Source organism: Triturus cristatus, chromosome 3_2, assembly GCF_964204655.1.
Source record: "Triturus cristatus chromosome 3_2, aTriCri1.1, whole genome shotgun sequence".
Classification (NCBI taxonomy): Eukaryota; Metazoa; Chordata; class Amphibia; order Caudata; family Salamandridae; genus Triturus; species Triturus cristatus.
In genome coordinates, this window is record NC_140584.1 from 508,860,340 (window position 1) to 508,880,458 (window position 20,119).

Here is a 20,119-nt window from a genome sequence, read left to right on the forward strand (position 1 = left end):
CGCCGTCCAAAACCGGGCAACACCTGGGCAAAGCCAGGCCATGTGTAGGAAGTCAGCCACGGGGACATGGCAACGCTCGCACTCCGCCGTGGGGCGCAACCCGTACCTATGTAGCCTTTCAGGGGTGTAGTAGACCCGCTGCAAAAACTTAAAGTGTATTAATCGGTGTCGACCATTCAAGGAAATCTTTTTGGTGCTAGAGCAGCAGTACTTCCACATCTCATCCGAAATGTCCATTTCAAGATCCGTCTGCCAGGCTCGCCGCGCTGCAGAACACTGGTGCTCCCTTTGCTGGTCACCTAGTTTTTTGAGGATCGAGACCCTTTTGGACGGCGCCGCAGTTTTAATGACATAGGAAAGCTCCGGGATTTCGGGGGGTTCCTCACCAGACGGCCCCAAAAGAGACAGCAACGCGCCCCGAACCCTGTGGAATTGAAAGCGCTGGAGTAACGTGATCCCCGGCTGAGTCGAGACAACACTCTCCAGCGTCTTGGCCCCTCCGTCTTGAAACAGGTCCGCCATCCTAACTATTCCCAAATCACCCAGCGCCCGTTTCACCCCTGCTTCCCGCAGAGGGGGGGAGCCAAACCGCCCACTCCACCCGCATCAACGGAGAGTATAAGAGGTCACGGTCTTGCCTTCTCATAATCGCGTGCCACGCATGGTTAGTAGTTCCGAGCGAGTCCAACAGACCCACCCTACGATCCACGGGTAGAAAGACCGTCGCCGGGAGTGGGAGCGGATCCGCGAACAAGCGCTCCAGCAACACATGCGGAACGTCTGGTTCGGCGTGTATCCACGTATGCAAATGGGACGCCTGCGCCACTCTGTAGTAGCTCTCTAGGTCCGGAGCTCCAAGCCCCCCCATCTCGTATGGCAGTGTCAGCACTTTCCACTGGACTCTAGGTTGTTTGCCACCCCAGGCCAGTCGGGTCAGGGTCTGAGTCAGCTGTGTAAAGAAAGACCTGGGGAGCACTATAGGGATGTTGTTAAAGAGGAACAGAAATCGCGGTAGGATGATCATTTTCATGATGGCAATCCTGCCCATCAGCGACAAAGGGAGCCTGTTCCACTCTTCCACCTCGTCTACAAGTTTGGAATAAGCTACCCCATAGTTTTCCCTCAGCAAGACCTCCGGGTCCCTATGCAGCCGAATTCCCAGGTAGCTGATGGAGTCCGTTGTCCACTGCAAAGGGTATTCCATAGGGAATGGCAATGTAGCCGGGGTCAACGGAAATGCTAGCGATTTGTTCCAGTTGACCCTGAGGCCCGACAGCGCCCCAAACCGGACCACCTCCCGCAAGATAGAAGCGAGATTCTCCTCCGGGTCTCGGATGTACAGCAGCGTATCGTCCGCGTAGGTAGAAATACCAATCTTATAAGAGGGAAAGTTGATTCCCTCAAATCTGTGGTATTCTCTTATTGCGCACGCTAAAGGTTCCGCCACCAGCGCGTAGAGGAGTGGGGAGAGAGGGCAACCCTGCCTGGTCCCCCTAGTGATTGCAAACGGCTCCGTGACTCGGTCGCCGAGGCGCAGCCGGGCAGTGGGCCTAAAATACAAAGCACCAAGCATCTGCAAAAAAGGCTCTCCCAGCCCAAGCTTCCTCAGCACCCGCACCATAAACGGCCATTCCACTGAGTCAAGCGCTTTCTCCATATCCAGGAAAAGCGCTATGGCCTTACTCTCTGGGCGCACATGCTGCATGACTCCAAGGACCGTGCGGATATTGTACGTGAGATTCCTGGATGGAACAAAGCCTACCTGCTCCGGCGCCACGAGGTCCGGCACCAGAAGCGCCAAACGCGTGGCCAGCACCTTTGCATATATCTTGGCATCGACGTTAATCAGGGAGAGAGGCCTATAGGAGCCGCACAGGTTGGAAGGCTTCCCGGGTTTTAAAATTGTAACAAGCAGGGCCTCTCGCATCGTGTCAGGCATACAGCCTTCAAGACATATGTCGTCGAAAAGAGTCATAAGGTGCGGGAGGAGCTGGTCCTGGAAGGCCTTATAAAAGGCCACCGTCAGCCCGTCCGCTCCCGGGGCAGTGCCCGCCCTCATACCTCCCAAAGCCTCCAAGATCTCATCCTTTTGTATGGGCAGCGCCAGGAATTCCCGCCGCGAGTTGGACAAAAACGGCATTTTAATGTAACTGAGGTAGTCGTCTATCTCCTCTTCCATGTGAGAGGACTGAGATTTATACAGTCCCGCATAATAGGCCCTGAATTCTTCTATGATCCCCGTCTCATCAGTTATCACATCGCCCGAAGTAGTGACGAGCTCGTCAATGACCAGGGGTCGCCTAGAGTTACGGAGTATCCCCGCAAGTAAGGATCCCGGTCGCTCGCCCTCCCCATAAGTGCGAGCCGTGGCGTACTTCCCCATATGTTGCACCTCTCGGTCCGCTTCACTGTTGAACTCAGTGACCAGGTTCTGCAGCCTCGTAGCCACCTCGGGGTCCGCCGAAGCCCCCCGATTCTCCTCCAGCTGAGCAATCTGCATCTCCAGGGCCCCAAGTCGCCGCCGGATGGATTTAAGCACGCCCGAATGCTTAGTCATTGCAACACCGCGAATATAAGCCTTGAACGAATCCCACACCGTTTGGAAACTCTGGACCGAGCCTGAGTTTACCTCAAAGAACGAGTCTATTTCGTCCGCCAGTTCCCCCCGGAACACGTCATCCAACAGTGAGTAAGGCGGCAGCCGCCACGTGAACGGCGGCACTCGTCGGTGCGGGGTAGCCAGTACTAGTAGAAGAGGGGAGTGGTCCGACAATGTGCGCGGCAAAACCTCGCAGTCCTTAACGCACGCGAGCAGTGACCACGACACTAACCAATAGTCTATCCTGGTATGCACGTCGTGGAATGCCGAGTAATGCGTGAAGCCCCCTTTACCCGGGTGGCGATGCCGCCAGATGTCTAGCATGTCTAGCCTTATTAATTCTGCCTTCATATGTAGGGCGGCGGTCGCCGGGCGGCGGGCTGGGCCCGAGGAGCGGTCTAATGCCGGATTGAATGTGAAGTTAAAGTCACCACCCCATACCATGCCAGTGTGCACGTGCAGCCTACATTGTGCCGCCAGTGCATCATAGAACTCAGGGGAGTCGTAATTGGGGCCGTACACATTGACTACAATCAAGTCATGGCCCTTACCAGCGCACCTCGCTATTAAGTAACGCCCGTCCGGGTCGGAGGTCAGCGACGTCAACCGCAAGTTCGATCGTGGGTTTACCCAAGTAACCACCCCTCTGGAATGTGATGTAAAGCCTGCCGCCGCGCTGGCGCCCACTAGCCCCTTCGCCGCTAACAGTCTACTTGTAAGAGGGAGGTGAGTCTCCTGAAGTAGTGCCAGGTCAATGTGATGCCGGTGGAGATAATTTAAAACTTTCCTGAGTTTGCGATAATCGTTCAGCCCCCGGACATTCCACGTCAGCGCTCTAATGGTCCCCTCGCCGGTGTCCCCCTTCCGTTCACCTATTCCAGTCATCCCGGCAGAAACATACAGCAACCACCGCTGCGCACAGGCCAAGTGGGAGTCCCCGCCCACCACTCGATTCCAGACAGTCTGAAACAGCCATACAACAGTAAGACAAAAAGCTTGCCACTCAACAGACAGTGCGGATCACAGTTCCCAACGGCAGAACATCCCCCTAACTTCCCAGCCCACCACCCACAGCCGACCACCCCCAACCTGGCCAGACAGATCCCCAGTCCCACCCCCCTCCCTACCCCACAACAAACATACAAAACCATCCCCGAACCAGCCCCCAGAGGGGCCATGAAAGCTATCAGCACTGGGGCAGGGGCTTCCGATGGACAGCTACCCTAAAACTCTCAACAGCCCACCATATGGCCGTGCCCCCACTTCCAAGCCCCCAGTCTCAGTGCAGCTTGAGCTATTATCGCCTCCCCACCATTAGTTCAAGGGGGGACCCCAACACTCCCATCAGCAGCGAGCCACCCCACCTATCTAAACTTGCAAGGCACCCTCCTAACGCCCCCATTTAGTCATCTGGGCCATGGCCCATTTGTCTCGTAGACCGGCCCGTGCAATGAGTTCCAGGTGCCACACAAACCAGAGTCCCGCAGTTATTAAGGCCGCAGGGCTATCCTGCCCTTGACCAAACCATGAAAGAGGACCTGCCCCCGCCTCCCCTCCAAGTCTAGGGCCGCAACACCCGGGCCTCCCCCAACACATCAGAAAGTTCTCACCCAGCCACAGCCTCAGAGTCCTCCGGGGTGGTCGTCGTCTCCTGCACAACAACAATGTTCCAGCCTCTGCAGCACCGCCAGGGAAGTGGCTGCCTCCACGACAGGGCAACGACCCCCCGCCCGGAGACAGAGCGTATCAAGCGGCCACTGCCAGTGATCTAGTCCTGCTCCTCCAGGCCGGAGGCCTCCGCCCGGGCAGCCGCGCCGTCCTGCAGCCCACGCCGTTGCTCCTTCGACCACTCCTTCAGAGATCGCTGCAGCTCCCTCGGGTCCGTGAAGAAGTGCGAGTGCCCCTGCCTGTTGATTCGGAGCCTCGCCGGGTATAACATGGCATAGTCTAGGCCCAAGTCGCGGAGTTGTTTTTTGTAGGGCACGAACTGCCTGCGCTCCTCCTGAACCTTCGCCGTGAAGTCGGGATAGATGGAGATGTCCATCCCTTCATATTGCAGCTTCCCCTTTTCCCTCGCCACTCGCAGGGCTGTGTCTCTGTCTCTATAATTCAGTAGTTTTGCTATTATGGGTCTTGCAGGCGCCCCAGGCTTGGGGCGAGGGCCCAACGAACGATGGGCTCTCTCAACAACAAACATTGGGGAGAACACGTCCTCTCCCAGCAGTGCCCGCAGCAATTTTTCCACGAAGAGTTCCATTCGCCCGGTGTGCGTCGATTCCGCCACACCGGTGATGCGGACGTTCGACCTCCTCGAACAGGCCTCCAAATCTTCGGACTTGTCCTGAATGACCTGCAGCAGCTTACTGAATTGCTTGCAGTCCGAGTCCCATGCCGTCTGTGCCTCCTCCACCTGTGTTATTCTCTGTTCGGACGCATCCAGCCGCTCAGCATTCTTATCCACTCGTTCCGACATGCGGTCCATGCGGTATGTGAGCGCATCGAGCTTGGTGTCTATCGCGGTCAGACTGCCCTGCAGCCCTTTTTCCATTGCCGCCAGCATTGCCTTGATGTCGGCGCACATAGAGCTCTCCGCAGCCGCTCCATCTGGAGGCCGCGCCGGTGGTGCTTCGTCGGGCCCCTTCGGCTTACGGGGGTTGAAAGACAGTTTGGGCTGGGACTTATCGCTTTTGCCCATGGCGACGCTTAGGGTCAGCGGCCGCCGCACGTCCGCCTCTCCGGGGCAAAGTCCTGATCCTAGGGGGGCCGCACTGCAGGGCACCCCCACCACGACTCGCAGATGTCTGGGGCGCCGACCACCCCGTGTCGCAGTTCCACTCTCTGGTCTCTCCCCAGTTACAGCCACCAGACTGGTCGCAGAGTCGTATATCGGCCTGCGCCACTCCCAGTGTCCGGTCGCCACCTCAGGCCCGAGTGAGAGTGGGGCGCTCCCTGCTCGAGTCAGTTATTCCACGCTCCTCCACGTGTTCCGTCGCTATCCAGGACAGGGAGGGCGCCCCAGGGGCCACAGCTGGCGACTGCTATTCACGATGGCTACACCCCAAAGGGCCGCCGCAGCAGACCGCTCCTCTCTGCACGACAGCGACAGTGGCCCCTCCAGCACACACAGCCAGGCCACAGCACTGGTCACGCAGTCTAGTCCTCCGGGCCGCCGCCGTCACTCACCGGACCGTCCACGGCACAGACGTCGGGCTCCCGTCAAGCAGAGGGAAGCAAAGGAGGGCGCCGCCGCAACAAGTCACAGATCTGAGCAAGGAAGAACGGCAATCCCTCTGTATTCTCCGCGGGCCTGGGTCAGCGCCTATGGTGCAGGGGGGTGGGGGGGGGGAGCGCGCCAAGTCCGCAAGTGCCCGCGGCTCCCGGGCACCCTGGTGCAGCACCAGTGCGCCTCCCTGCCGCTTCCCGTCTCGAGGGTGCCCCTCGGCCTGCGCCGCTCCCCAGGGCTGCCAGAGGGGGGGGCGATCCACACCAGCACGCCTGTCTCCCCCGCCGTCCGAATCAAAGGTGACGCGGGGGGCCTCCGGGACCGAGCTCCAGGGGTGACAAGGGTTCAACACGGCGTGGGCAGCCGCTTCTGCCAGGGGGCCCAGGCAGCAATCCAGCCGGGGGGGGGGGGGGACACCACAACTGCCTCTCCGTACCCTATGTGGGTCCACAACCCTCCGCTCGTGTGTCCGGTGCGCTCGTCTCCGCCTCTCCGCCGTACCCCGGGTTCTCGGCTGTCGGACCAGGACGGTCGGGTCCTCCCCCTGCAAGTCGGCCGCACGTCGCGTGACGCTCGACGGGGAGAGCCACAGGACAGCCCGGGGATCACGGCCCAGTCCGCTCCTTCGCTCAGCGCCCGCCGTTGTCTGCTCTCCGGGTCTCGCTCGCTGCCGCCGGGCCTCCGGGGCGACTCAGCCCAGTGCCGGGGGGAACCCCCTCGCCAGTTCTCTGTTCAGTGCCGCTGCTCAGGATCCTATGGTCGGATATTTAGGGGCTTAGAGCGGGAGCTCCGCGTTTACACGTCCGCCATAGCCGCCTGCTAGCTCCGCCCCCCCTGAAATTGAATACCTAGGTCATATCTTGAGTGGAAGTGGTATTAGACCTAAACTGAACTTAGTCAAGGCCATATCTGATGCTCCCTGTCAGGAATCACGGGAGGTTTCCTCCTCCTACTTCCTCCGTAGCTTCTATTCTTTCATTACAAACAAAAAGAGCAGTTAATCCCTTGAGTTGGAGTGCTAGTTGGCACCGTAGAAACTCCAACATGGCCGCCAACATCCTGACACTGCAACAGCATATCGCTGTTTAGCAGTCTAGTCTTGCAGTGAATGACAGTTGGAGAGGTGTGCTCTAACATTCTACTGCGCACTTCACCGAAGATTCTTCTGGAGCAGCACCTGTTTCTTTCGCGTCGTGAAAGTTAGTCAGGGTAGTGACGGAATTCTCGGGGTTAGTTTCGTCGGTTACTACAGAATAAGGTTAGTGTCAATATCTAAGGAATAACTTCAGTATTCGCTAAGAATCAATTAATAAAACTCTGTTACAAGGTAAATCTGACTTAGGATAATCTCCCCTTAACAACCGGAATAAATTAGTGAGGGAGATCGAAATAAACATAAAATAAAGCAAAATTAAAGACTGTTTAATTCTGAGGTAAAGGCTGAATAAGAGAACGCGGGCGAGTTCATTCCTCTCGCCGCGTTAATGGAAACGTTTGTCTGTTAGTTATTATCACAGTTTGAACTTCAAGAACAAAGCGGACGCTGTTCCTTCGTGCCGCTTGGTTCGGAAAGAAATGAAAGTAAAGACGCGCGCACGTTTCTCTTCGTGCGCGCGATAAACTCTTTAACGAGAAATCTTGCCGGCTATTATCAAACGCGTCTCTTCTCATTTGAGACACGTTAATTCAAGAACGACCAAGAGCGAACGTGAGTACTTAATAATTCGCTTCGCATAAACCCCGAAGAAAGGCTACTAATTAATTGCGGGCGTCTCACTTGTTTCCGCATATAAACTAGTTGTCTGTACCTACTCAATTGGCTGGGAAATCATAAACGTTAAAACACCATTTCCCCCATATGAAATAAAATATTGGTTGGAGCATTCCTGGTAGTAAAAGTCAACCTTTAAAGGTGCAACTCAACCATTCAGACTTCATTAATAAAACAACTCTTTCACTTGACTAGTGAGTATTCCGTAGGGATAAAAAGAGGGAACAAACCTTTACAGTACACAGAAAAGAATATCTACTTACCTTGTTTTCTCACGTTTAGACAGAGCAGAGATTGAAGTAGAATACCTGTGAAAAAAAGAACAAGTGAATAGAGTGTAGGCTTCTCTGAGAACGTACACAACACTTGAGAGAAGTAAGAAGAGCGGCAAGCCCCAAACCACTTTCTGGTGAGATAAGTTATCTATACAAAGAATACAAGTAAGTTTAAGGTAATAAAGCATTTCTGACTTATGTAATGTTTTTAGCTAAAACAACAAGAAGAAGAAGGAAGACCAAGCAGAACTGCAGTGTTTTGGAGCTGTCTCTTCGCTGTCCCATCCCCTTTCCCCCCTCAGTACTTACCTGCGAAGGAATAATTTAAAACCTAGCAGGGGGGGTTCTGAGACGGGCATTGGGAGTTTACGTCATTCTGCTCCTGTGTGGTTAGCTAATTCCAGTACGACCCCTTGACACTCCCAGACCAGTTGATAAAGATTCACTGAGATCCTTTTTGGGTCTCAGTGAATATTATTCACGTTTCATTGAAAACTACTCTGATATTGTTGAGCCTTTGCATATATTATTACGTAGAGGTGAGAAATATGTGTGGTAAATCTTCAAGATTTGGCCTTTGCAGCTATTAAAAATGCCATTGTTAATGCTCCTACGTTAAAACCTTATGATCCAGAAGGTTCCAATATCCATACTGTTGATGCCAGCTCTGTTGGTATTGGAGCAGTTTTTACACAGAAAGTAAGTGGAAATGTACATACTGTTGCTTTTATATCCAGACGTTTACATGATTCTGAGATTCACTACAGTACTATAGAGAGGGAAGTTCTAGCCTGTGTTTGGGTAGTTGAAAAGCTCAAAATGTACTTGTGGGGCAAGCAATTTGAATTGATTACTGAACACAAACCATTAACCTTTATGATGGATGGATGCGGCAGGGGAAATGGTAAAGCCTCTGCAAGGTTAGTTAGGTTGTTAGCGAAACTTCAGGAGTACAATTTTTCTATAAAACACATTTCTGGCAAAGACAACGTGAGAGCAGATTTCCTGTCAAGTTTACCATTGAGTTCTTCAGAACCTAAAGCAGAAGAAGACACAGAATGTGTTGTATCTTATGTTGATGCTTTTAATGAAATTGAACAGGTGTGTAGTGAGTCTGAATGGTTAAGTTTAATCAACAATGACCCCGTTCTCATTAAAGTTAAAGAATTTATTATGAGTAGGTGGCCACCTATCAGAAACTTATCTTCTGAACTTAAAATGTATGTCCAAGTTTCTGATTATCTTAGTATTGAAAACGGATTCTCATTGAGAGGAGATCTCTTGATTCCACCTACCAAAGTGAGAAAGTGTTTAATTGAATTAGCTCTCAGTAGCCATTTAGGTTCCACTATGACCAAGAAGATGCTAAAAAAATACTATTGGTGGCCTGGATTGGTCTCTGACATTAACTTATTTGTTGATAGGTGTGTAGTATGCTTGAGGTCAGACAAGCATTGGAAACACAGAGTGCAAGAAATGCAATTAGTTAGTATTCCTAATATCTCTTGGTGCAAAATTGCAATAGACTTTGCAGTTCCATTCAATATATTGGAACATTACTCAAAACGTTTAATTGTTGTAAGTCATTATTGTAGTAAATGGATTTGTGTCAAGTTTATAACAACAATAGACTCTTATTCTGTAATTGAATTTTTGAAGAATAGTTTTTCCTTAGAAGGTCTTCCACTCATATTGGTTTACCTCAGAGAAGATGGTGGCATTTTTAAAACGCAATGGTATTCAGCAGGAGAAAACTCCTTTTTAATCACCAAAATCCAATGGACAAGTTTAAAGAATCAACCGTTTCTTAAAAGAGGGCATTCAACTCACTATTGCTTCTGGTTTTCAAGTAAAAGTATTCACTCAGGAGAGAGTTAATGCGCACAATAACACCACCAACAGTGTAACTGGACATTCCCCATTTTTCCTCATGAGAGGTAGACATGGTAACACATGTCTTACTCCCAAGTTTGCCATCATTGAGGAAGTCCGATCCAAATTTGTTGAAGTTGATGATACCCAGCTCAATGTAAGGGAAAGGATTCTAGAGCACCAACTACAATCAAAAGCCTACCACGACAAAGTGCATAGAGCCACAGTTAAGGAATTAGATAAAGGTGATTGGGTCACCGTCAAAAAGCCATTCAATGTTCAAAAAGGAGAATCCAAGTATTATGAACCTTGTGAAGTCATTGAAGTTGCTGATGGTTCAGTTCCCTTGGGTTGGAGAAATAAAAGCGATATTATCAAGCTGGACAGAAAGATCTAATTGTTGGTGCTAGAAATGTTGGTTTAGATTCAGAGGAAATTTACTTTTGGTTCGAAAATAGTTCAGATGAGAACGTTGAACGTGGAACACTCTCGCAATTTGGAACCCAATGTTTGTGGCGCTTCCACCATTGGAGAAACATTTATTCCTGCACATTCTTGTACTGTAAAAAGAGAGAGAGGGCAACAAACACTCAAATGTTCACTCAAATGCTGGAGATGATAGTTTAACCAATTTTGCTATCACAGAACCAAATGTTGCTGTAGGAAGTAGTGTATGTTCTACAAATTTATATGATGAAAAATTTTCTAGTTCTGGAAGATTGTCTAGTTTTCCTAAAATGTATAGAGAATATGTAATGTATTAGTTTTCTTTTGTTTTAAAGAAGGGAGATGTTGTAATTGATATTGTCGGCAAAGTTAGTCTTTGCATAGTTTTTTCTTCTCCACACTACCTACGGTTACCCAGCCTCTGTTATGTCATTTAGAATCCTCGCCAGGTACTTAACACACGTCATGGAATGTTCGTGCATTTTTTCGTCTGCTTCACTCAGTGCTATCACACCTTTTCCTGGCTCCTTGTGGGCCTTATTCATTAAATAAATACTTGTATTTCAACTACCGGTGTTCCTACAGAATTATTTCATTATTCTGTCACTTCAGTACCAAACGCCCGTTCGCGAGTTGGAGTTCTTAACAGCGGTAATTTAGAGTTGCAGCAGAGAACCGAGGGCACACAGCGTTTGTGCGAAACTCTCCGACGAATTTTAAACAGAAGGGAGTTAAAAACCGCAAACCGTTACTATACACTTTCCAAGCAAAATCAGTTGGGGGTGTGCTGTGGTGCGCAACAAGGGCAGCCCTGCACGTCATACCCAGAGGCTTAACGCCTACCTGAAGAAGACTAGGTGGCCTAAAAGACTGGGTACACAAGTCAGACTTTAGCGCTGGTGGAATAAGGAGGGGCCACGATCAGCTGTGCTTGGGAGGCAGTGACTCAGGGTGCAGGTGACACACTTGTGACGCATTGCTCCTGCGTGCCTGTCAGCATCTGACACCCAAGTAACCTCCTACGGGACGAAAACGATACGGTTAGTCCTCGATCTCGTTCATCCGGTTACCAGGAACTACAGCAGCCAAAGGTGCAAGTTCATCCAAAGGCTTAATAATAAAACCTGGGTACGATTAAAAGACAAATTCTCTGCTGGCGGAAAGATCGGTGCACGTGTAGTGTCCGGAGAACCATAGCCAATGAACAACCGGCAATCATTTTTCCACCCAACCCATAAGTTCCTTACAAGTTCTGATACATGACGGCCAATGAGTCGAAATAACGTCCCTAGCCTATGCTATGAAGTGTCTCTTCAACCAATACTACGTCATCAGGCTTACTCGCTGCTCAAAGAATATGTGTCCGTCTTCGTGATTGGTTTAGAGCACCTGCGAGGGTGCCCTCATCTCTGGCCCTGCTAGCCGTAATTACAGGACAGAAGACGTCAGTCACTTAAAGGAGTGAAAACGCACAACAGATTTCAGTTTCAGATAACGCACAAGGAAATTCCTGACAGGTGGGCCACCCTACCTGCAGTGGACATGGTGCCCGGCGAGGAGCAGCAGCTGGTGCCCAGAGAGGTAAGAAGGGGATGGGGCTTGTACGGAGCAAGCGCAACTACAGAGCTGTCTCCAGGCATTTTCTTTCAGATTGTGAGATTCGGCATAGGTCGATACCACTTTGTCAGAGTAATGAACAACCAAACTCTCGATCTTTGATTTTTTTTTTTTAATGTATTTTTTAGCTCAGGAACAACAAGACTTAGCTGTTAATGTGATACTTCCAGAACAGGCAAAGCAAGGGTCCCACTCTGACTTTAAGAATAGAGTCAGCAATAGTCCATTCTTTGACTGTCGTGGCAGGCACAGCCAAATACTGTAATAACTTAGGCAGTGATGCTAGTCCTCTGTGTGGCATCAACCACGACCCTGGAGCCTGTGTGAGCAGGCAATGCAGCGAAATCTCAATCTGTGTCTGACTGTTAGAGTAAGCACAATAAGGAACCCACTAGTTCCTGGCAGAGCACTTTCTGTGAAATGTACTTTGTGGATTTTAGCGTAAGCACAGGAGAGGGAGTCGATGTCACTTTTACTGCATATAAAGCCAAGCAGCCACTGAAACGTTAAGACAAAGTCCAGTACATCTTTCTATCTACCACGCGATCATGTTTCCTCTTGGTTATTCTGCAGCACTGGATTGTCAACTACATTATACCTGCAAGTGCTTCCATGCTGTTGCTGATGGCGGTACAGTGGGCAGCATTTTGTCTGGGGGGGGTGGTCTTTTATTCTGTGTGCCTGCCGAGGTCTGTTCTCTTTGAGATGGCGCTCTGGTGCTGCTCGAATGTTGACTTCATACCTCTGTTAAGATTTGCTGTTTCAATGTCTTGAGTGTGGTCCCCGTTCTTCATTTTTTTTTTGTGCCTGCATGTTGATGCGAGGAGCGTTTTTGAGTAGTTAAGTTTTGGAGAAGTTCTGAATATTCTTGCCTGATAGCGAGCTAATTTTGCCCTGTGGATTGCATCCACTATCTGACTTTTTCGGCCATTTGCTACGTTTTGGCCCGTTTTATTATTCATTGACATTTTCCGGATTAAACAATGTTTTGGCTTCCTGGTTGCAGTATGAGTCTCCAGCTGAGTGAAGGGACTTGTCCATGGATCTTGGGCAAGGTGTAAAAAAATCGGGTTGCAGTTCCGACCAGTGTTGAATTATGCACTCGTAGGTCGGTTTGCAAAATTCCTATTCAGTGTGAGTTGCGATCAAAGCTACTAAATGAATATTAATGAGTTGGGTCACAAATTGTAATTTCCACTGACCGGATGCCGTCAGAGAGATGTTGACATGCTGGGGTCAGCAGACCTCCATGTCTGCCATTGTACTTAAATGCAGCTAAACATGTTTTGTTTTTTAAAATGCAGTCTGTTTTTCTAAAAGGATGCTGTGAGGAAAACCATTTATTATATGGTTTGATTGTGAGTATGCACTAAACTCAGCTGCCTGTACCGGGTCCACTTATATTCATTTGACAAACGTTAGCTCAACCTTGGGTAGCTGTGGCTCTGAGCAGTCCTGTTGTATCAAAGAAACCAGTGTAAAGCATTAAGAAGCACCAAATCATCTGAAAAAGAAAGAAAACTCAATAAAAATCCAACACAAGTATATAACAATAGATTGAACTTTTATCTTCAGAATGATACTTCGATGATATAAATCCACCGGAGGGCCCAGGAGTTATGAATTTTTAAAGGAAAGGTAAATGACTGCTTTTCAACTAAACGCAATAAATCATTGCAATGTAGTGCGCTTGCGGTCACATTTTGGAAAACTTTTATAAAGTTGTAAACTACTACTCTAGCCCTCTTTGGGTTACCAGCTCTGGCAGGGAGCAAGTCATATAGGCCAAATTGGATTGGTTGAATACTTACCTCACAGTCAAAGCTGTCCCCAGTCCAGTTCCAGGCTATATGGGTAGACTGCCATAGACTTTAATGGAGGAGTCCTGATGCAAGGGATACAGACTGTTATCCGGTGATGGGGTTCTTCCTGAAGCTACGTCTTGGTTTGTGAATACATTGGAGGGACTTTGGCTGCAGGGTTAGATGTAACTCTCATTCCAGTTGAAGTTCATCCAAAAGCCAGTTGCTGCTGGTTTCCAGGTAAATTGAAACCAGTGTTTCCCTTTAGCTTGTGGTAACTTAGTCTTCGGTGACCAAACTGCACTCCGACGACTCTACTGGGTCTACCAGGTTGGCGAGCAACTTCTGAAGGTCAGGTTTCAGCCTTCTAGCCTGCATGTTTGAGGTCAGGCGTTCTTGGCTACCACCTTTCCATAGGCAGGCAATTTCAAAAAGCTAGCCACCAGGGGTGTTTCTGGACGGCACCAGTCAAGTATCCCAATCTTATAGTTCTCTTATGCCTACTGCAGAAGTTCTGACTGCCCACAAAACTCATCCTTGGTAAATGCTTTCACAATATTAGGATGGTAACCTGATTTCCTTGTTCACATTGAACTTTGTAATTCAAATTGCATATATCTGTAGTCGCTCTTTTGTTTTCAATTACTTTCCATGTCTCGTTTCTCAATTAATTCCCAGATGTTGGTGTCTTTTTCCATAAAGTACTTTTTATTAGGTATTCAATTCCATCACACTTAAAACTGAGCCAGCCAACGCATTTCATCCCTTATAGGGACTTCATCAGGGCAATATGATTTATCCTCCTTCTCAAAATCCTTTTTTTCCATTCGTCCCCGATTAGATGTCTGGGCTCCTTTCGAGCAGCCTTTCGGCCTGTGTGTCCTATTCCTATCCGCTCGATTTATTGCAGAGGCAGGCTTCTTCACTTTGGTAGCACTGTAGCTGCAACAGGAAGTCAGCCATCTGACTCTTGGAAGCACATCTTCTGTCAGAGGCTCGGCAATGACTTTTCCTCAAGAAGGGCACCACAAGCACAGTCCTCTGCTAGCCCAATGAGCAGCACTTGAAGTCCAGTCTTGGTTCAGCCTCCTTTTGCTGGGTCCAGGGAACAACAGGATAGTCGTTCTTCCGTCCAGTCTTCAGTACAGAAGTGAGCTCAGGTCTTGGTGTCACTTTTATACCCTGTTCATGCCCTCAGGGGATGTGGCGAGTCAGTGGGCTACCAGGTCCCCTCCTGCCTAGTGATGACTTTCTGTGGAGTGATATCTAGCTGTCCCAGAATGGCTATCTCCTGGTGTGTGGATCTCCCTAGCCCACCCCAGATGTGTGGCTACGTGGGGAATACACGCACACAGAAAAAAGTGTTTGATGTCTTTCCTCTCTCTATCCTTGAGACCAAGTTGTCTGCAACAACAAAAGAGCAGCCCTTCTCATGTGTGACTGCCATATGCCCTTCAAAAATGGCTTCTCTTAGAAACTCTTTTTTTTTTTTGGCTTACACACTGTTTGGCCTTTCAGCGAGGGAGAAGTCACACCTCTCCCAATGGCATGTCCTTTGTGTTCCTTCTTAAGAGTTGTTAACACCTCCCCAAGGAGAACAGAAGGCTCTTTTGTGGCAATAAACAGTCGTTGGAAAACTTTGGGCAACAAAGTTGCTACTTACAAAAGTTGCCACTTGTGCAAAAGTTATAGTAAATTTGAATCGAGTATCAAGTCTGGTTTAGTGCCGTGATTCTTTTGATACCTTGAAATTATATTTAGTAGTCTCATTCAGAAGTTAGCACTGCTGAGTTGTCCACTTGTAAGCCTGTACTTGCCAGTGGGTTTACTAGTTTTTGTACAATAAAAACAGGGGTTTTTACTTTCTGGATATGTAAAGGTGAAAACTACATGTCCAACTTCTTACTATAATGCACCCTTTCTTTAGGGCTGAGTAGGCCTGCCTTAGTGGTGACTCATAAACAGGGCTCCCGGTTTTATGGTGTTTTTTTTTTTTTGTAATTTCGGTCTGTATTTATCCATATTTATTTTTTGTCAACTTTATCTGTATTTAGCCATTTTTATTATGGGTTTTGTGAAGAAGTTAAAGCTGAAACTGTTATAGTTCCACATTTATTTAACCAATAAATATGTAGTCATGCTTGAATGTCTGCCAGGTTTCGGTGCTCTGAGCACCCGCAGAAGATAAATCAATGCACTTCTATGAAAATATGCACATTTCAGTATCCGCCTTGTGCATAGCTACTGCTGTTTAAGCCTCTTGACTAAAATTCCTTTCTTTTTTAACACTTTGCCCTATCAATTCAGTTATTGGCCTGGCAGTCATGGCAAAGTGTATTTAGAATCACTCGAAAAGCACCCAATTTCCATTTTTATCCACAGTTAAAAATAAATACAGACAAGAAAATAGTTTTCTGTCTGTATTTATCTGTAAAAATCAGTAAAAACGGAAAACAGGGAGCCTTACTTATAAATGTTAAAAAGGAAGGTTTGGGCTTTGACATTACTTTAAATTGCGAAGTCGAGTTAGTGGTTAAACTGCTTTGTCTGCCAGCAGTGGCGTGTGGAAGTCACAATCATGGTGGCACACTAAGTGCTACTGTCCACAAGAGACCCTTTAACTTGCAGGCCCTGGGTGTCAATGGTACTCTATACTAGGAAATTATATGTAAGTTAACATATGCCAAATGTGGTGAATTAATCCTACATATACCTTTTTAAGTGTCAGTGCACCGGCACTGAGGTCTGTTTAGCAAGCCTTAGTCCACCTTCAGATTTGAAAAACCAGCTGCATCAGTTTGAAAACTTGGGGATGATCATGCAAAAAAGATTAATTTCCTTACAGAAACTACTACATTTAAAAATAAATAAAATGGAAGTGGTCCCCTGGACCACTCCATACTCTCCAACAAACCATTTTTATTTAATTCAATAAGGGTATGGGTCCTACTGGGTTACATTCTTTATGACTACATTAACACCCCAAACTCCGAAGTCCAGTAATTTTTCAGTGTTTTGCAACTGGATTATGGTTGCAAAGCATTGCTACATCATATAAAGATTCACAGTTTGAAAAGGGGGCATGTAACACACCCCTTCCAAATTGTGAATCTTTGTCCATTTGCAGTTTCGTTTTAGAAGTTGGTAACTGTTTATGTACTCCTTAAATGGGATTAGTTCATTGAAAAATAAATGTTGCTGACTCATACACACCTATTTTGAGAATCCCAGCTTTTTTTTTTTTTTTTTTACCTCGGACCCCTGGTAATTTAGGTATTTCCCAGAAGCACTGTGACTCAGTCTACCTAGCAATAAGATCCTGAGCTGAAGGATTATATTTGTGGAGCACAGAATTTGTTCATTTCTTCAGGGCTTTGCAGGGTAGGACTATGTGGTGGTTTTGCGGGAGAGGTTATTTTTGCTGATTAACAAACTGTCATAACAGTTCTTTGTTTATATTATGAAGGTGGGATCATTTCTTCAAATTGTTTGAAACCCAGTATTTCCTTACTGTCATTTTTTTTTTTCTCTTGACCTTTCTATCGTAGTTACGCCACTCTGTACTGTAGGAATACGGACATCCAGGGATTATACTGTAACAAGTGGAGTAGTTGCAGTTGAACACCTTCCTCTGCACCATCTCTAGTTAATAAAGCAAGCACAACTGTGTATTGGTACGGATACTGGTGTGGTTGATGGAACAGTTACATTAAATCTCCACTGTTTGTGTCTCAACCCTGGGAACCTCCCCCACCCCCCCACGGTTTGGTGTGTGTTTTTTTTTATTTTTATTTTTCACTTATTAATTTTCATTAGAAATGTTATTACAAGATTAGTCTCAGGAGTGATTAATGTTGGGGGTCCTACTTTTGATATAGTTTGTTTCTGTAATCTTTGAGCATTTTTGATAGAAAATCTAAGGTAAATCTGGCGAGACTTTTTGTGAGTGCTCAAAAAAATGCTACCATGGCCATCCTAGAGCTACAGTGCATGTGCGCGCGCTTAGGAGCAGAGGCTGGCAAACCTCGTCCTGCTCATTAAGCACCCGTGATCACTTTCACTTTCGCAGCGCCCCTTTGATGTTCTCATTCAAAGAACATCAAACATCAAAGAACATGTTGTGTTAATGCTTTGCTGCGCCCGTTTAACTTGCAATGTGCTTTCTCTTTCCACAAACTCGATGTTTGTGTTCCTTTTTAGGTCTCGCCTGAGACAGCGCTTTAGCGCTGCTCTCGCGAGAGCTTTTGTAAAAGGGGGATCTGGAAGTGCAAACGAGTGCTTTTCAGGCCTCCAAATACAGTGCATGTGCGCCAGGCGCGCGCACCATTTGGCAGCCTGAAAGCACTAGTTTGCACTTTCAAATCCCCCGTTTACAAAAGCTCATTTCGCGGCCGCTTTGATGAGAACATCAAAGCGGCCGGAAAGTGCTCACCATTTGCCACCCCCTCCCTTATCCCACTTCCCTCACAATGGCGACAGCTTGTTCACACTTTCGTTTTACTCAAATGGCTTTTGGTAAGGCAGGCTGTCGTCTTCAAAACCCCTGCTTCCCACACATCGTTACATTGATTAACGTTTCAAGGAGGGAAGAAGGCCGTGTCAGGGAGCATTTAGTGCCACACTGATTGCTATTAAAATGTTTAAGAGTGGTTATTTTAGTTTTCCTTGCCTACTTATAAGGGAGTATTTAGATGACACTGGTGAACCCTAGCGAGATCTGAGCCGCCAACACCAACAGACTGATTAGTCACACACATATCTATTTGTCTGTCTCCCTGTCGCACAAATTTGACTTGGCCAGTGTTGTAATATATATATATATATATATATATATTATCTTTGCTGCCATTCTCGACTTTTTCCTCAAGCCTTCAACCCTTCGCTTCACCACACCCTCCCCCTGCGAGACAACTTACTCCCACCTTTTCCTGCTTCTACAGGGAGATTAAAACATTCACCCTGTGAGCTCGAAACTCATATCTCCTCGTAGCTGTTTCTCGCCCTACCATCTCTGGTTGTATTTATCCCCTTCACCTTGCTTTTTTTGCACAGAAATACAAAACTGTGCATGTTATAATAAAGTCACTATGTATCAAAGCACCAATGCCCTGAGTTTGTAATCATGTCTATTAAAAAAAAAAAAACAATATCCGTCATCAGAATTAAAGGTGTGAAGTCATTTCCTCTGTTGTCATTGTTATCGAAGGGAGCGTGATGTAATTTCCTGTAACGCGGTGTTCCGATTATGCCTCTGCCTTTAGACCTGCAGCAGTGTAGAATGTGGTGCCATGCTGAGCTCCTAGTACTACAAAGCTGTCTGAAGGACGGCATAACAAAAGAGGTGGCCCCCTCCGGGGTGACCCCTGCCCTCTGCAAATCCAGGTCACTAAAAGGATGAGGGCGGAGCAGGAGCGCCTCACAAGAGAAGACAAGGCCATTCACGTAACTAGACTGCGAACAAAATCATGTCTGCGATATTACGATAAAAGGAAAATCAGAGCTGTTGACAAATAGCAAACTTGTGTTTTTTTTTTTTTTTTGCTGGTGACATTTTAATTTGGGCCTTTTAGTCACGTTATACAGCAGGATGTCTAGAGCACCAGCGCCGACAGCTCCCTTAACTCAGAAATGTGTTTGTTATTCACCTCCATCTTACACTGCCGCATACCCCTCCCCCATACCCCCCTCTGCAAGTTGAGTTGTGTCAGGTCTTTGCTCGTGCCTTCGCAGCACGAGTGCCTATTGCACAAATATATTTAAAGAACAGGGATAGCAAACTTCAAACACTAAAGCAGCGCGAAGCAAAACACATTATGTTCAATTAATGGGACTCTGAAAGGTTACGTGATTTGGCAGGCTTAGCTCAGCACATGATATAGATAAAGATGTTCTGACGATAATCACCATATTTCTCGGATGAAAGATTTAGATATATTTTGATTTCTCTGTGCTGTGGGCCGCTGAATTATACATTCGTTGCCACTTGAAAGTCGAGTCTTCAAGCAAAGAATTGAAAACTTCAAAAACGGTTGCATGTGTTTTATACCTTTTCATTTAACATATATGCCAATATTAATAGATACGGTATGCTGCGCACACTGCTGCATTACACACTGCTGCACGCCGCACACTGCTGCACGCCTCACGCTGCTGCACGCCTCACGCTGCTGCACGCCTCACGCTGCTGCACGCCTCACGCTGCTGCACGCCACACGCTGCTGCACGCCACACGCTACTGCACGCCTCACGCTGCTGCACGCCTCACGCTGCTGCACGCCTCACACTGCTCCACGCCTCACACTGCTGCACGCCTCACACTGCTGCACGCCTCACACTGCTGCACGCCTCACACTGCTGCACGCCTCACACTGCTGCACGCCTCACACTGCTGCACGCCTCACACTGCTGCACGCCGCACACGGCTGCACGCCACACACGGCTGCACGCCACACACGGCTGCACACTGCTGCATTACTCACTACTGCATGCTGCACGACACTGCTGCACGCCGCA

At 48.0% G+C, this 20,119-nt stretch overlaps 1 protein-coding gene and 1 long non-coding RNA gene across 5 annotated transcripts in view; one reads left to right on the forward strand and one right to left on the reverse strand.

Annotated features, from left to right (window-relative positions):
* LOC146857623 (uncharacterized) overlaps window positions 1–11,365 on the reverse strand; it is a 160,953-nt gene extending 149,588 nt beyond the window's left edge. Inside the window, exons 1-2 of the long non-coding RNA XR_014979595.1 lie at window positions 11,031–11,365; window positions 7,857–7,901 (exon numbers count right to left, since the gene is read on the reverse strand). This is a non-coding gene — a long non-coding RNA (uncharacterized LOC146857623). The remainder of the gene's footprint in view (window positions 1–7,856; window positions 7,902–11,030) is intronic.
* A 190-nt stretch (window positions 11,366–11,555) lies between these two features.
* USP47 (ubiquitin specific peptidase 47) overlaps window positions 11,556–20,119 on the forward strand; it is a 1,403,064-nt gene continuing 1,394,500 nt past the window's right edge. Inside the window, exon 1 of one of the 4 annotated variants that reach the window (XM_085648190.1) lies at window positions 11,556–11,768. In XM_085648190.1, the coding sequence (XP_085504316.1) occupies window positions 11,730–11,768 (39 nt within the window). In that variant the 5' untranslated portion in view covers window positions 11,556–11,729. The remainder of the gene's footprint in view (window positions 11,769–20,119) is intronic. The other 3 variants (XM_085648191.1, XM_085648188.1, XM_085648189.1) reach the window with 3 other exon arrangements.